Genomic DNA, 16448 nt, shown 5'->3' with positions numbered 1-16448 from the left:
ATTTCTTTGGTAAATTAGGAAACACTGGACCATCCTAAGTCGAGATGGGCGACAGGCACTTAATAAAGAATTATCAAGCCTCTCCCCCGCCCCACCTGCGCACAAACATACATACGTATGTAATTTAATACTCCTTACCAACACTTCTCCTTGGTGAGAATAGGTTGAGATCATGTATTTATGGGTAGGGAATATAGAGATAACGACCCATATAACTTTCACATTGATTTATCTGCGAGGCTATCCAACGAAAGTAAGGAGACACAATCTGGACACTCATTTCTATAGTATTCCCTTGTCTTATAGCGCGGATGCCAGAGCTATAACGACCATGTAATATTTGTGCTCCGGAAGCTTCCCATCGGTCCAGTCAACAGCCTCATATCCAGCAGCCGTCAAGCTACGCTTCCAGACCTCGGGTGAGGTATAGACGTGGGTACGTCCATCTTCGAAAAGCCACCAGCCCTCGTACAGGCCAAATGTAAGATCAAGTGCAGGCCATGCTTCTCGCATTTCAAGTACCATGAGGAAACCATCTGGTCGCAATGCCTGTCGAATGTTTCTTGTCGAGTCCTCCAAGCTTCGCGTGGCATGGACTGCATTGCTCGCGACGATAATGTGCTGTTGTCCTGCTATCTCCTTACTTGGGGGCTTTTCTATGTCTTGCACGGCAAACTTCATGAATTTGTATTGCCTTCCAAGTGTGCGACGTGCCTGTGCCACTAGCGACGAGGATAGATCCGTGAAAGTATACTCAACGGGAATGTCCAACGAGCCAAGAAGTGGTAACAATACACTAGTCAGGCTTCCAGTTCCCGCTCCCAATTCAAGAATCTTCAGGGGTGTTTTGTCTATGTGAATGTGTTTAAGTGCTTGAATGATCACGTCGCGGATTGTTTCAAATCCAATTCTATTGAGTGGGTAGTTGTGATACACAGATTCGCAGAGCTTGCGGCCTTCTGGATTGCTCATCAGCACTCGATTACCATCTGTGAGTCCCGATAATGCGCTAGCAAGCTGAATGCCTGCGTGATACGTCAATTGTGTAAAATCACCATGATCAGGGTATTTCTTTAGCAGCTCAGGCAGCATGTCTTTGCTGCTCATTGTAGGGGTAGGTGTTTCAGTACGTATGAGTCGCCCGGTTTGATCAAGGCTGACAAGCTGCGCAGTTTTCTCAAGAAAATGATAAATATAGTTCACGAAGATTGTGTGCTGAGGCTTGAAAGATATGCGGCTCAAGACATCACCAGGATTTGCGCTCTGTAATGGACAGCCGAGCTCCTCGAAGCATTCCACCACAAGTGCAGTGCACAGCCGATTGGTATCTGGAACGATATTGCTTTCGAAATTGCCCAGGCCATGCTCAAGAATCATCTGGTCACCACGACCCTTAATGGCAGAGAACGACTCTAGGATGTCCGACGCTCTCCATAGCAAGTCAAGGGGGATGAATGAGCCTGACGTACTGGACTCACATGGGGTACTCAAATATGGATCTGAGGCCTGGGAAAGCGAGGAGACCTCGTGAAAAAGGTCATCCGTTGATTCAGCATTGTTGATGGTCTCATGCTGTAGCATATCTCGAGGGATAGGAAGGCATGCTACCAAATCACGTATGGTAGTGGCTTCAAGTATTGCGACCACGTCTGGCGCGCAGGAAAAGGCGGTCTTGATCTCACCTTGCAATTCCAGCGCAAGCAGGGAATCGACGCCAAAGTCGACGAGGTTGGCATCCGGTCCAATTTCAGCTATATCCACGCCGACTATGTTGGCGATGAGCTCGGTCATCTCCGTGAGCAGGTTTCTCGTCGGTGTCTCATGAATATTCGCCTTCGGGGAAACTGTCTTTGGAGCTTCGGCTACGGCCACAGGTGTGGCAGCCGTCATAGGAATAGGTTGCAGAGTTGTGCCCAACATCGACTCGGGATGGCCAGTTTCCAGGCCTGGTGTCATGTGTTGCAATGCCCGGACGAAAGAGGCCCTAGGCGTCCGGGTGAATCTTACTCCCAGCAAGACCTGTACCAAGTCTCCACTGTCAGGGTCAAACACAAAGCTATCACTTGTATAGTCACCCGTATTCCTGTGCTTTAGATGGCGCGCCAGAACATCACATTGATCGGGCAGTGGCCGGTTTACCCAGTCGGGTGAAACCATATAGGTCTCGATTTCTGCTCCCAAGAAAATATCATCTCGGCTATGATTACTCATGCAATTGACCCAGATCCCGCCCACCTGGCTGATATGCTCTCCTCGAAGCTGGTCAAACCACGCATCATTTTGTGGTGTTTTAGAAAACCGACCGGCACTCTCGTTACCCCGACCGACCAGCCAACGCAGACTGCGGTACTGCTGTCCAAAGTCAACGACGTCGCTGAACGCCCTGTATATACTGCGTCCCTGCAATATTTCCACGTCATTGTCCCTTGGTCTAGCGTTCAGAACGGCCAAGCATCTCTCATGATCCACCATGCGGCTGAGCCGACGGAATTCCGCCTGGTATGAAACGTCCTTCGGGTCTCGCATTTGCAGGCGTCCGGTAGTGTGGACAACGCGAGGCGCAACCATAGATGAACCAACAATTTTCCAGTCCCAGAATCCATTCTCTTGATCTTCAAATTCGATAGACAGAACACGTGAAGAATCTAGACAGATTGGTGCGTGGTTGATCGCGTCATGGACTGTGGCGGTAATTCCCTTCGTAATCCAGTCAGGGTGAAGACTGAATAACGCACCGATAGCCAAATCCGCCTGCAACATGCCAGAGCAGATTCCAGCTTTCTGCGCGACGATATGACTGGATATTAGGGATTGGTATTCCTTGGATGCCGTGATGATGTTGAAACAAGGTTGCCTCTTGCCCTTGACGTGCGAGTCCTTATACCCAGTAAACAACCATTTTTGGTTTGGATCAGCTGTAGACTCCGAAGCTGGAATAGTGCTCTCTGCCCGCACACGATCCTTTATTTGTTCAATAAGCTCAACCGGAGATCGAAGTTCCACCCAATGCTTTTCTCTTTCAAACTGGTATGGGGGCAAGACAATGGTAGCGTATTCGGCCGTCTGGATGGCGTTATGTGGCCAGAACGACAAAGACAGCCCCTCTTTCCACAAAGAGGCTGTCGCCTCGGCAAGATTGCTGAAAGCATCAGAATCATCAATATTGACAGGCTGGAAATGACAGGACGTCCGTTGAGTGGAATCCAACGCTCGCTGGGCCATGACAGTGATTGTAGAGCTAGACCCTGCCTCTAACCAAACACAGTTCGGATGGCCCTTCGCGATGCGTTGCACAGCATGGTGAAAGAATACTGGTTGTCTCATCTGTTCCGCCACATACTGCGGGCCTAGAAGTCCAGCGGATGATCTAGCCTCTGTCGTTCGCTCAAGAGGAATCTTTGGCTTCTTGAAGGTGATACTTCCTCCCACAGCTTTAAGCCTAGAGGCAATTGTGTCGACGAGACTTGAGTGGAAGGCGTTCGTCACTCGCAGTGTCTTACTGCGTATCGGAGGAGAGGTTTCAGACAGAATATCAGTCACGATGCCAATGGCCTCTTCAGAACCTGCCAAAGTGAAACTCCTAGGACCGTTGTAGCACGCAATACTTGCCGGATGGGAGCCAGTGTACACCCGGTTGGCCTGAGATAACAGTGTTTGCACAGCAATCTCGTCCGCTTCGACCGCAAGCATGGCACCGGGGTCAGATCCCCACGAGTCTCGGACCAACTGTGCTCTTCCTACCACCAGCTTCAAAGTATCCTGCAAAGACAGCACGCCAGATATACACATCGCAGTAATCTCCCCGAAGCTGTGACCAACAAGTGTAGCAACTCGCTTTGATAACCCAGATTGTAACCAGGACATTGCGCAAGAATATTGCATTGCAAATAGCATTGTTTGCAAATGTTGCTGGTCTTCTACTGGTTCATGGGAGAAAATATCAGGGAAGATACTTTCAGCCCCTAGTGACTGAACTGCTCGGTCGCATTCATTCAGATGATATTGTAAAACCTTCGTACGATCGTACAGGCTACGATCTAGCCCGATGGCTCTTGATATCTGGCCACCAAAACAGAGAATAATTTGTCGCTCAGGCTGGCAGGGAGTAACCATTGTATCCGCCTCTGGGCCAGGAGACAGAGCCACTATTTGCGATAACGACATTTTCAATTCATCTAGAGAACCACATGTGAATGAGAATCTGTAGGGCAGCAGACGGCTGCATTGACGGTTAATGTTGAATGAAAGGTCGACGAGGCTAATACCGGTGTGAATGTCAAGGTATTTAAGAAGCCGTGCGCAGTTGGCCTTGACTGTGTTTATGGTTCGCCCGGAAATGCAGATGGGAACATTCATCAACTCTTCTGAAATACACTGGTCATGTGACGGCTGGGAGACTGGAGATTCGGTGACAACCATGGCCACATTACATCCACTGGCACCGTAGTTGTTGATCAATGCTGCCTTGCGTGTAGCTCGCCAGGGCTGTAGAGCCTTCGCAATCTGCATCGTGTCGGTTGGTTGTATGAGGTGATTCAGTGTGGAATGACTTGCCTGAGGTGGAATGTACCCGCTTTGAATTGTAGCCAAGACCTTTATGAGCGCAACTAAGCCAGAAGCACCCTCTGTGTGGCCTATGTGACCTTTCGCAGACCCGATATACACTGGCTCAGGCCTTTCAGGCCCTTCCAGGGCCTGACGAACACTTTCCCACTCAGCAGGATCCCCCACTGGCGTACCTGTCCCGTGACATTCCACCACTGATATGTCTGATAGATCTACCTGGGATTTCTTTATAACAGAACTGAAAAGGTTATATAAAGAAGGTGAGTTCGGAACGAAGATGGGTGTGTGGTTCTCATTCTGATAGACTGATGACTTGGCAATACATCCAAATATCTGATTGCCATCCGCCAATGCATCGGAGAGTCGTTTCAAGAAGACAAAGCCCACAGCTTCCCCCCGGCAGTACCCATCTGCACTGTTATCAAATGGCTTACATTGGCGTGAGGGACTGAGAAAGCCGGCAGCTGCTAAATCCTGGAAGGCAAGAGGGTCAGTAATGACGTTGACCCCTCCGGCAAGAGCAGCATTGCAGTCACCAGCCAAAATGGCTCGACAGGCTGTATGAATGGCAACACCAGATGAGGAGCAGGCAGTATCGAGAGTCATGGCGGGGCCTGTCCAGCCAAAATGATGAGCTATCTTGCCGGCAATGAGACTCCGCATAGTTCCCGTGATGGAGAAGGCATTTGCGCGATGGGATCTGACGTGGTTTTGATAATCATCCAATGTTATTCCCAAATATACACCAGTATGATTTGCATCAGTCTCATCCCGATCCATTCCTGTGGTGGGATTTCGATCGCTACAATAGTAGCCAGAGCTTTCAACGGCTTGGTAAGCAGCCTGCAGAGAGAGCCTTTGCGCTGGATCCATGTTGGCGGCTTCTCGAGGGCTCTTCTTGAAGAATTGATGGTCAAAGCTCTCTATGTTGCGCATCCAATTGGCATACCATTTGTAAGAGGGATCCCAGTCACCTTCGCGCCACAGCGTATGAAATTTGACTCGATCAGGTCCAACTAGCTCGTGCTGGGAGGTGCCAGTTTGTATCATGCGCGAGAACTCGTCTACGTCGTCTGCACCAGCTGTTTTGATGGACATGCCCACTATGGCAACCGTACTTTCGGTCGAGAGTGAAGGCTCGGCCTGTTGGTGTTGCTTCGCTCGAATCTCATTGTCGGGATTCGCCATATCTACAGCTCGGAGCTGCTTCACGGGCGTATTCTGGACATACTCTGTTTGTTGCGTTGGAATGTGAGAGGCAGGTGGAACAAGGGATGGAGACACAGGTGTGGTGAGCGCAGGTGTCATAGCAGCAGGGGTAGCGGCAGTAGTGGTTGGGGTAGCAGAAAACGTTGATGTATCGATACCATTGGGAAGAGCATCGGAATGACCCAGGCGTGAGACATGAATAAATCTTCCACCCAAGGATGTTGTCAAGGATTGAGGGACACACCGGTCAGGGCCGAATGCGACAACACCTTGAGTCGAGTTCCTATGAGATAGAGGTAGCGATGCAAAGGTCCCATACCAGTTACACTCTGCAACAAGTGTGCTTTGCACAGCTAGGTCGTGCAGACTACCCCGGTCAACTGGAGTCCCATGGCCGTCGTTCGTGTATGTCCGAAGGGCGAGGTTCGAGATATCCCCTAGCTGTAAAGCGGGAGTAACTTGGCAAATCTCACGAATGCCCTGGGCAAGCGATTTGTTCTCACTGCTAGGAGAATGAATGGGCCCTTGGATGGTCGACTCGGCGACTGTCAGTCCCGCTCCCTGAAATTGACGTAGAAGACTAGACCGAATCCATTGGGCAGTTGTGGTGATTGTCACTCGTCTCTCATCCAGCCAAACAGAAATGTATGCTTGTGGGTGTACTAGGCTGATGGCCCGCTTCATTTGTTCACATTGTTCGGGATTACGCCACGCTGCAACATAAGATTTTGCCTTCCCATGTCGCGCGTCCAGCGCATCCGTAGCTGCTCCGATCATCATTGCCAAACGAATTGAAACGGAGCCATAACGTTCAAACTCAGAGCGAGTACGACTGCTGGCAACAGCGTATGCGGTCAACTGCCCTGCACACAGGCCAATGGCCTCAGAATTACACATTTCGCCTTCTTGAAGCTTGGAACTAAACTCTTGGAGTGGATCTTCACATCCTGGGTTCTTCGCTTCAACAAAACGCCAGTACTCAATCAAGCCGATAATTACCACAATGGGTAGCAGAACAGTATTTCCCAATTGAGATGAGGTCTCATCCGCATTGAATCCTTGTCGAAGCCAGCGGTGGAAGTCCTCCAGTACCTGCCGACCTGGGAACGAGCCATCGATGGATGGCAATTTCTTTACTAAGAGATCCCAGTAGTCGGGAAGCCCGGAAACTGCAGCAAGAATCCACTCCGCGCCTAGGTTTTGGTCGAAATAGCATTTTAGGTCTCGAATCGAGTTCCAGTTATGCTCAGGCGTGAGTGTGCCGAAAAGAAATGAAGTGCCCTGCATGGCTGTCGTGAATTCAAAACAAGAAGAAGTAGTTTGGATAGCAGATACAAGTTGTCATTCAGGAAGCATCATGCCAGAAGGAGCATGTTAAACCAACCCTGAGGCTCTTAGATGTCTCGTCTCCTTCTCTCGTATACAACCGAGACAAACTAGAAAGGCTGGTGGGTCTGCCATCACACGTAAGCTGATGCTGCAAATCCTTCGGTCATGTAACTATCTGCCCCGCCGCTAAATTTGACATCGCCGTCACGCTACATCGTCTCAAATCCTTCCGGTCTTTCTGGCATCAATGTACTTTTGCTCTCAGACGGTGGGGTAACGTTCGAGGGGTAACGCTTGCCACTAGATGCGTCTACAGTACTTTCCACGTGCGCAGTCGTGCCCATGAAGGCCAGTCTGGTCGATCATCTACCTACCGGTTGGCGGGCCTAGAGGCCCTGGCCTGCACAAGACATCAACTAAAGAGGTAATACGAACGAGCTACAGGTATCGGGAAACGTTTGACATCATTCCCACGTGAAAGGAAAGGGCAAATCAGGAATTAGCGTTGTTGCAGATGTCGGCTGATTGAATCAATGACATAGCGAAGTGCTTACCTGGGGATGATTAACTGAGAATGCGAGGTCTATATTTCAGCATCCGTTCATCCAAAACATTCCCCGCTGCCGTGTACACTTCCCTCAGTCGACCTCGAAGCACTCGTGCATAAAGATCGATCAACCATGCCAATTGCTGTCACAACTGGGACGGGTGCCGATGGTATCGCAGCTCCAGGAAGCTCAGGGATCAAGGTCCTTGTCATTGGCTGTGGGTTTGGGGGAATAGCAGCGGCTATAGAATGTTACCACAAAGGTCATGAAGTAGTTGTATTCGAGAAGAACTCGGAAATAGGAGGACTGGGTGGGTTACTGCAGATGAAGATGCATTACAACGTATATCTAACAGGTCGCAGGGGATACTCTAGGAATCTCGCAAAATGGCACTCTCCCGATCTATAAATGGGACAATGGAATGGTTCAGCAGAAAGCCGCTGAAATCTGTTGCAACTACGCAACGCACAAGATCCATACCAGCAAGGGAGAACTGCTGTTGAGTCACCCGATGAAGGGCTATTCTGCCGGATCAGGGTACACGGGGCGACGGGGCGATCTGTTGTTATGCATGTTTGAATATTTTCAAAAGCTCGAGATTGAGTTGCATCTGAATGCCAACGTCAAGGAGTTTTTTGAGACAGATGACTCTGCTGGAGTTATCGTTAACAGCCAGCGGTGGGAAGCGGACGCGGTGATCTGTGCAGATGGCGTTCATTCTGCAGGGCGTCATTATGTGCTGGGTAAGGAAGATCTTCCACGCCCTAGTGGGTATGCCATCTATCGAGCCTGGTTTGTTCCAGAGCCGTCGCTACGTGAAAACCCAGCAACGTCTTGGATTCCGCTTCCCGGTGGCGAGGACACGGTGATGAACTTCATTGGTCCCAATGTGCACACTCTTATTGCAACAGTCAAGCGCAATACGGGCATTACTTGGGTGCTGACACATCCTGATGAGTATGATATCGAGGAATCATGGACCCACCCTGCCAAGCTTGAGGATGCTCTCAAGGTGGTGGAAGGTTGGGATCCAAGAATAGCGGAGGTTTACAAAATCACACCCCCCGATCAGTTGTTCGATCACAAGATTATCTACCGAGATCCTCTTCCAACCTGGGTCTCTTCCAAAGGCCGTATAATTTTGATAGGCGACGCCGCGCATTCATACGTTCCTACCTCTGCTCAAGGAGCAACTCAAGCTGTTGAGGATGCCGCCACAATCGCGATCATGTTGGAGCTCGCTGGGAAATCGCAGGTTCCACTCGCTTTGCGTACTATGGAGAAAATGAGGTAAGCCATGTCAGCACGCCTATCCAGTGGAAACATTAAACATAAGAATTTAGATATGAACGTTGCAAGATTGGGCAGTTGATGGGTCTAGAAACCCGGGATATTTGGGTTAAAACAGATTGGGAAGCAGTGAGAAAAGACCCGCAGCTTCTTGCGCAACCTAGACCTAATTGGCTCCTCAACCATGACCCCCAAGCTTACGCATATGAAGAGTTCGAAACTGCAGCTAATTCAGTTCTTACTGGGTGCGCGTATACGCCAAGGAACATACCGTACGAAGGTTCCAACCACCGTGCAACGGATTTCGAGGACGAGAAATGGGGTAATAGGCACAAGGAAAGTGCAGATGTTGGCGTCAAGGTATGAAAGAAAAAGAAAAAGAAAAAAAACAAAAAGAGTGCTTAATGAATATAAACATTTCGTTGAGTCGTGGAGAAACAATGGTCTCTTTACTCGATAAGGCCCAATAGTCGTTTCATTCGATCATAGACGTAGAAACTCGTCGCCACCATGGGAGCCATTTTCATGTAACCAATTGTCAGGCCAACATAGAAGCCCTTAACTCCTCTCTCCATAAATACGCGACGAGCTGTCTCTAAGATTCCTGATCTACTGCCAACCACACTTCCGACTTGCATTCGTCGCCGAAGGATATCAATGGGGTAAGCAACTGTTTGAGCAACAATGCCAGCGATTGCTCCGCAACAAAGCTGCGCAACTGCCGTCAGTCGAGTTGATGATCCCTTTTCAAGAGCATAAGGCGCAAACAAAGGTGAGCGCAGCTGTTCTCTCATTAAATCGTGGGTTACGAATGAGGTGCCGGCATAGGGAAGTATGCCTAGCATAGTCGGGCCAATTCCTTGATAAAGATTTAATAAACTACCTTTACCGCCGCTTTCAAAGTAAATTCTTCGACTAATCCCGAACCAAGAGGAATGTCTGTGCTGTTCTGCTTCAAAGGCAAGACGGATACGGATCAACTCAAGAGGATATGTAAAGGCGGTGGAGATGGCACCCGCCGTACTCCCGCAGAAGAATCGATGAAACGGTGTGTCTCTCTTGGGTGATATGATGATTACACGTTGGAGTTGTTCGTATGCCAAAAAGTTAATACCAGCATATGGAAAAACGCGGATCAGACTCGCCGCGTGGCCTTTGAAAAGTGCAGGCACCCCATGGCTCGTCCGAATATGACTGATAGCCTCGATGAAACCATTCCACCGGGTTGAATACGGCAGGAAATGCGGATTCGACGTTTGAAAGAGAATCTTGATTCTCTCCATCGGAGCAACAATCGTCTTTGCCTAGATACACCTTGCGTCAGTGATAGACCCTGAATAGTGAGAAGGGAAAACTCACTGCGCAGCCTGCAACACCTCCCGCTACTCCATTTCTCCAATCAAAACCCTGGTTTCGGCTGGCATTGTCCGATTCTAAGCCATGATTATCACGGTGACTGTTTCTTGTCACATTAGATGAATCTTCTACGAGCGAACCAGAAGGACTAGTGCCACCCATTCCGCGAGAATCAGCAGTTGACGATCGGAGGGATTGTGGGGCTGATTTAGAAAGTCGAGACCACATACGGAGACAATAGTTATCCAACTACGCTAGTGTATGGCACGTGATGATTAGCCAATAGGGTTCCCCTCTGCACTGCCCAGTGACTCCCCATTGGACCACGTCCAAGGGGCTGAATGTATGGACAAATCCACAGAACCTTGGAATGGCAGGAATGACCGCCAATACAGACCGGACATTGCACGGCGTTAAGGTGATCCCCCTTTTACCCCACCGACCCCACCGGTGGGGTCATGATCCACAGATTAACCGGGAAGGACCCGCGATAAGCTTATCGCCTTCAAGTCTTTCTCTCTTTCTTGACCCCTAACTCCGACAACTAAACAAGGGTCTCTGTGATATTAATTGTATGGATCAACCTAGAATTATGATCTGGTGCCACTCATTTGCCAGCGTATTGACCTGCTGGCTATTTATAGGAACTTAACAGAGGCTGATTTGTTATTTTATATATATCGCTAGACGGGTGCTTCTGTAGTACTCTTTCTTGTGTCTTAAGAGGTTACATATACTCCCTACGTACTGTAGTAAGCTGGGATCTCTTTTATTAGAGTAATCATACAACCTTTTCTAGGTGGACAAGTTAGTAGATGACGGAATTGAGTTAAAAATCAAACGACTGTGATACCAAGTTCTATTAAGCATACCCCTGTACTTGGGTTACTGTACGGTTCAGTTCATAATTTTTCTTTTTCTTCTTTTTTCTCACGGATTTTGTCACGCCCGGAGCTGGCTATCTCCGGGGACAATGAATGGTATTTTCTTTTTCCTCTCGTTTATCCCCTAACTCCGGTCACTGGAGTATGTTTTGACAACTGCTAGAATTCAAGTGTGCGAGCCTAGCGTATTCTAGATTAAAACTCTTTACCCTACCTAAATGATTCTCTGAGCGCCGGATTTGTCTCCACACCATTACGATTCAAGATGATAGTTGACGCAAGTGCTGATCACGCTCCAGAGCAGCACTCGCTTCATGAAAAGAAATCTCCCGGACTCCAGGATACAAACCTCGACCAGCAATCCCCAATCTCGCCGAGCGATGAAGGTGAATATCCGACCGGCTTACGACTAACTTTCGTTGTTGTTGCTTTGATCTTGGCGATTTTCTTGACTTCTTTAGACTTCGTGAGTACGACGTTTTCTTTGGGACAATCCGACAGGGTTTAGCAACACTTACATAGATCTTTTCCCTTAGACCATTATTGCGACAGCTATTCCACGTATTACCGATGACTTTCATAGTCTTGGAGATGTGGCTTGGTATGGGTCGGCCTTTTTTCTGGTCACTGCTGGCTTTCAAACAGCCTGTAAGCTTGATATCCCTTTTATCGTCTTGTTCCCACTAACAACAACCAAAAGGGGGCAAGGCATATCTCTTCTTTAGCCTGAAGATCACATTTCTGCTGGCGATCTTTCTTTTTGAAGTGGGAAGTTTGATCTGTGGAGTCGCGCCTTCCTCGGTAGCCCTGATTGTCGGTCGTGCGATTGCTGGCTTGGGAGCTGCAGGCGTGAATACAGGATCCTTCACCCTGGCTGCGTTTTGCGCACCACCCCAGAAAAGACCTATCTTCACAGGATTAATTGGTCTTTCCTATGGTGCGCTCAAGCATAACACTTACTGACTTGCCGACCGAGCTGATTTAGTCTATAGGAATTGCATCGGTCGTGGGACCACTTCTTGGGGGTGTCTTTACGGAAAAGGCCACATGGAGATGGTGTTTCTACATCAATCTACCAGTAGGCGCTGTGTCAGCGATCTTCATTATTATCTTTTTCCAAAGCCCTCAAGCCTCGAAGTCTACGGACACCTCATCCTTGTGGTCAAAGGTGATGCAGATGGACCCCATTGGAACTTTCTTGATGATGGCCTCAGTGACCTGCTATATCCTCGCAATGCAATATGGCGGATTGACGCACCCTTGGAACAGTTCAGTTGTCATTGGCTTAATCGTCGGCTTCGTGGTAATCTTAGCCGTTCTCTGTGGGTGGGAAGTATACATGGGCGAGATGGCCATGTCCTGTCCTCGCTTGGTCAAGAAGCATGCAATCCCCTCGGCAGTGGGCTTCTTCTTCTTCGGTTCATACATCGTGGTGATTTATTATCTACCAATTTACTTCCAGAGTATTGATGGCACGTCCGCCATTGGCTCGGGTGTTCACAACCTGCCTTTTATCCTTGCAGTGTCCATTTTCACGGTGTTGAGTGGCATTTTGATTTCCATGACTGGCTATCCCGCACCGTTTGTTATATCAGGGGCGGCAGTCGGCACGATCGGATGTGGCCTTTTATATACATTCAATATCGGTACCAGTACCGGTAAGTGGATTGGCTACCAGATCCTAGCCGGTGTCGGGAATGGATTTGGAGTCCAAGTTCCGATGATCATGGCCCAGGGAAGTACAGAACCAAAAGACATGGCGGCGACAACTGCGATTCTAATGTGTAAGTTGTTTTACTCATCCCGTGTACTGTTCGAGATCTAACTCGGTCATCTGTATAGGCTTCCAAACTGTCGGTGGTGCCTTTATGCAATCCGGTGCCCAAGCCGCATTCGCCAATCGCCTCCTCATTGAACTTCCCCGAACGGCGCCGGAGGTTGATCCCTCAGCTGTAGTGGCTGCGGGAGCAACAGAGCTAAAGTCCTTTGGCTCCAGCTTGCAAGGAATCCGCCTCGCTTACATGGATGGAATCAAAGTAACCTTCGCATTCGCATGTGCTTCGATGGGGGTGGCTTTCATCTTGGCCTTTTTCGCTCGGCGGGCAAGAATTGGGGGGGAAGCTGTAAAGAATGCCATGGCTGCTGCGTAGATCCACAGTTTGGCGTTTCAGCTCAAATCTTGTGCCTTGGTGCCTACAGTACTCCAGCAATCCTCGCGTGTGGTTGAAAAAGCCCAGATATCTCTGTACCATAGACTATATTGGATTCTTCTGCTTCAATCTATGTTCACATTTGCGCTGGCAGACTATTTTAAGAGATTTAATAATATTATAATGCTTCCATTGAGTGCTATGCGACTCGCCTTGCACATTTCCCAACCTGAGACATAGACTCATAGTCTTAGACCCTTCCGGAGTCTAACTAGAATCGACTTAAGGAAAGTATGTACCACATACCTTCTCATTTTCCTGAACCGTAGACCATAAGAAAATTTGGTAGTTTCCAGTTACTGTAATATCTGCATAGTCAATTTGGACACTGTGACACACAACACCTTTTGATAGCTATAGTAAAACTGTATTAATAAATCCGGTGTATAAGTAGATACACCAATAAAATATTATATTTACTTAGTAATAATTACAGTCATCTCAATTCAACTATCATTTTCTTTGCTGGATTAGAGATATTAACATAGTTATGAATGAAAGAATAATCAAGTAATAGTCATCTTACATATCAATTATCACCTATACAAACCTTAACAATTTTCTTCCAAAGATTTGCTCATGTATAATGTCATACTGAAAATATGCCTCAAATACTATGTAGATGTTTTGACAATACGGTGATCAGAAACCACTCATTACCCGACTGATGCCTCGGTTAAGTCACCTTACTTCAACTTCAAGCCTAAAGTGTACATCGAAACATTTCCTTTTATTACCGCTAGTTTCTATAGCGATTCTTGGAGCGGAATCCGGCACCATGACCTCGGTACATGCAATTGACTTTCCATGGTATCCCTATCATACAGTTACAAGGATCACTTGGCTAACGTGAGCGCTAAGATTAGCTGCGACACGACCAGATAAGACGATTTAATTTACGTTCTCATATGATCGCATCCAGGCCTTACTCTATATTCCACCTTGTTCATCCGTGGGGTCGGTGGGGGGGAGGCAGGAATGACAACGTGGTGGGGGAGGGGAGGATTTGGGAGCTTCATGTGGAACAAAAGTACTGTACATCCGTACATTCTGGGTATTGGGTAAGCCTACTAGTATACGACGAAGATGCGATGCGCCATCACGGCCCAGCAATAACCTCCGGGCAGGTTCGTACCGGCTACCCATCTCTTTCTCCGTGCCCCCTCTTCCTTCAGGAGCCCCATCTCTGAATCCTCCTCTGGGTCATTGGCCGAGTCACCTATGCTGGTGGGGTAACGCGGAGGTAGAAAGAAGTCCGATGTATCTAGTGCTTTTGTAGAGAGACTTAATTCTGACGTGAGAATTTGTGCGATATTGAAGGAACGTGTTGAATTGTATGGTGATGGTAGGATACGCTTTGACCAGTAGAGAACTTGAAGTCGGAAGGTAATCGGTCTGTCTGGTTTAGATAGATGGGGTTTGGGGGTAATTTACCAAATGGGACAAACCTTTACAATACAACATGAATAATATGAGCGTGTATGTATGATCGTGGAAGTGCAAGAAATTGGGAAAAGGGCAAGCAAGTAGAATCCCAGCATACTACAGGATGCAGTGCCATGGGACGTGGTCCTCTCCGATCTTACAATATAAATGTCCCATAGAAACCCCAATGTAGCTACAAGAACCAGATTATATCACCTTTGTACCTACCTTCACGACATACAAGGGAGAATATCCTTCTGTTTATTTCCAGCCCCAACAACACAAGATGGCGTCTCCAAATCGGCTGACTGTCTTATCCAATGTTATCGCGGAGAAGACGAAAGTAATCTCAGATTTCCTGGCCTCCAAGGGAGTTGAGCCTCCCTCTTTCGATGTCGACGGGCAGGCTGACTATGCAATTTCGGCCGACGACAAAGAGGCCTATGAGGCTCGCCTGGAGTTGATTGCAGCATCAAAGGAACTCTATGCTCTTTCCCATGGTCCGAAGGATCATATTCGAAACATTTGTTGGGATGTAGGTTTGGGCAATTGTCACTTGCAGGGCAACCCAAAACAGGGAACATCACTGATGTAAATGTGCAGGCTATGGATCCATTGTCCCTACATGCCATTTGGACCTTCCGGGTCCCACAAGCTGTCCCACTGAATAGCAAAATATCATACGAAGACCTGGCTGAAAAGTGCCATCAATTGAGTGGAATCTTCGTACCACTGTTCACCTTCCGACGGATCATCCGCCACGCTATAACGAACCGCTTCTTCTGTGAGCCAGAACTTGGGTTTGTTGCCCACAACCGCGCATCCCGAGTTCTTCTCGAAGAGGAAACCTTGGATGCCTGGGTGGGTCTGTTTTGTAATGACATGTGGCCTGGCTTTGTCTACACCGTTGAAGCCATGAAGAGATGGCCCGGGAGTGGGGAACCGAATGAGACGGGTATCAACGTGGCCTATGGCCATAATCTCAATTGGTTCGATCACACTTCCCGCAATGACGTTGTCGCCGACAGATATAGCAAGAGTATGAAGGCACACGGGGGTGGTGTTGGATTTGATGTCTCGCACACCGTGACCGGCTATCCATGGGCGGATATTGGTGAGGGGACGGTCGTTGACGTGAGTACCATTCTCCTAATGGCCATGTGAGCAATAAATTGGATTTGTTTCTGATTTTTCCAAATCTTGCCTTGTTTTAGTGTGGAGGAAGTGGAGGTTTCGCCTCGATGGCGATTGCAGAAGCACACCCCAAGCTGCACTTTGTCGTTCAAGATCAAGAGCACACAATCACAGAAGAGACAAAGGCTGCGGTGCCACAACACCTCAAGCCCAGAGTTAGACTTGAAGTGCATGACCTGTTGAAACCACAGACCGTAGTAGCAGACGTCTACTTCTTCCGTTGGGTCTTTCATGGATTTGCCGAAAAGTATGCTATCCAGGTTTTGCGGGCTTTAATTCCGGTGCTTAAGAAAGGAGCGAAGGTTGTCATCAACGACGGCGTGATCCCCGAGCCCGGTACCGTCCCATGGATGGAATATCGAAGCATTAGATGCATGGATCTTTTGGGCATGGCAGTGAACAATACCGGTGAAAGGGCTTTGGATGACTGGATAGGT

The 16448-nt window shown here is 48.4% G+C and overlaps 5 protein-coding genes across 5 annotated transcripts; 3 read left to right on the top strand and 2 right to left on the bottom strand.

Annotated features, from left to right (window-relative positions):
- Positions 1-300: 300 nt before the first annotated feature.
- Positions 301-7062, bottom strand: AO090010000404 (uncharacterized protein; the record flags this gene model as incomplete). The annotated part of the gene is made up of 1 exon (XM_001827353.1): positions 301-7062. The coding sequence occupies one exon, from the start codon at positions 7060-7062 to the stop codon at positions 301-303; it is 6762 nt and encodes a 2253-aa protein (XP_001827405.1).
- A 722-nt stretch (positions 7063-7784) lies between these two features.
- On the top strand, positions 7785-9308 carry AO090010000405 (uncharacterized protein; the record flags this gene model as incomplete). Its single annotated transcript, XM_001827354.1, has 3 exons — positions 7785-7962; positions 8015-8942; positions 8996-9308. The coding sequence occupies 3 exons, from the start codon at positions 7785-7787 to the stop codon at positions 9306-9308; spliced, it is 1419 nt and encodes a 472-aa protein (XP_001827406.1).
- Positions 9309-9391: 83 nt separating this feature from the next.
- AO090010000406 (uncharacterized protein) lies at positions 9392-10460 on the bottom strand (the record flags this gene model as incomplete). The annotated part of the gene is made up of 2 exons (XM_001827355.1): positions 9392-10246; positions 10302-10460. The coding sequence occupies 2 exons, from the start codon at positions 10458-10460 to the stop codon at positions 9392-9394; spliced, it is 1014 nt and encodes a 337-aa protein (XP_001827407.1).
- Positions 10461-11447: 987 nt separating this feature from the next.
- AO090010000407 (MDR family MFS transporter) lies at positions 11448-13332 on the top strand (the record flags this gene model as incomplete). The annotated part of the gene is made up of 5 exons (XM_001827356.1): positions 11448-11648; positions 11719-11830; positions 11883-12119; positions 12175-12966; positions 13025-13332. 5 exons carry the CDS (start codon positions 11448-11450, stop codon positions 13330-13332), a joined length of 1650 nt encoding a protein of 549 aa, XP_001827408.1.
- Positions 13333-15103: 1771 nt separating this feature from the next.
- Positions 15104-15981, top strand: AO090010000408 (uncharacterized protein; the record flags this gene model as incomplete). The annotated part of the gene is made up of 2 exons (XM_001827357.3): positions 15104-15352; positions 15421-15981. The coding sequence occupies 2 exons, from the start codon at positions 15104-15106 to the stop codon at positions 15979-15981; spliced, it is 810 nt and encodes a 269-aa protein (XP_001827409.3).
- Between the last annotated feature and the right edge of the window lie 467 nt (positions 15982-16448).

This window comes from Aspergillus oryzae, chromosome 8 (assembly GCF_000184455.2).
Source record: "Aspergillus oryzae RIB40 DNA, chromosome 8".
NCBI classification, from domain to species: Eukaryota; Fungi; Ascomycota; class Eurotiomycetes; order Eurotiales; family Aspergillaceae; genus Aspergillus; species Aspergillus oryzae.
Note: the sequence above shows the minus strand (reverse complement) of the source record. Positions and strands in the feature narration are given on the sequence as shown.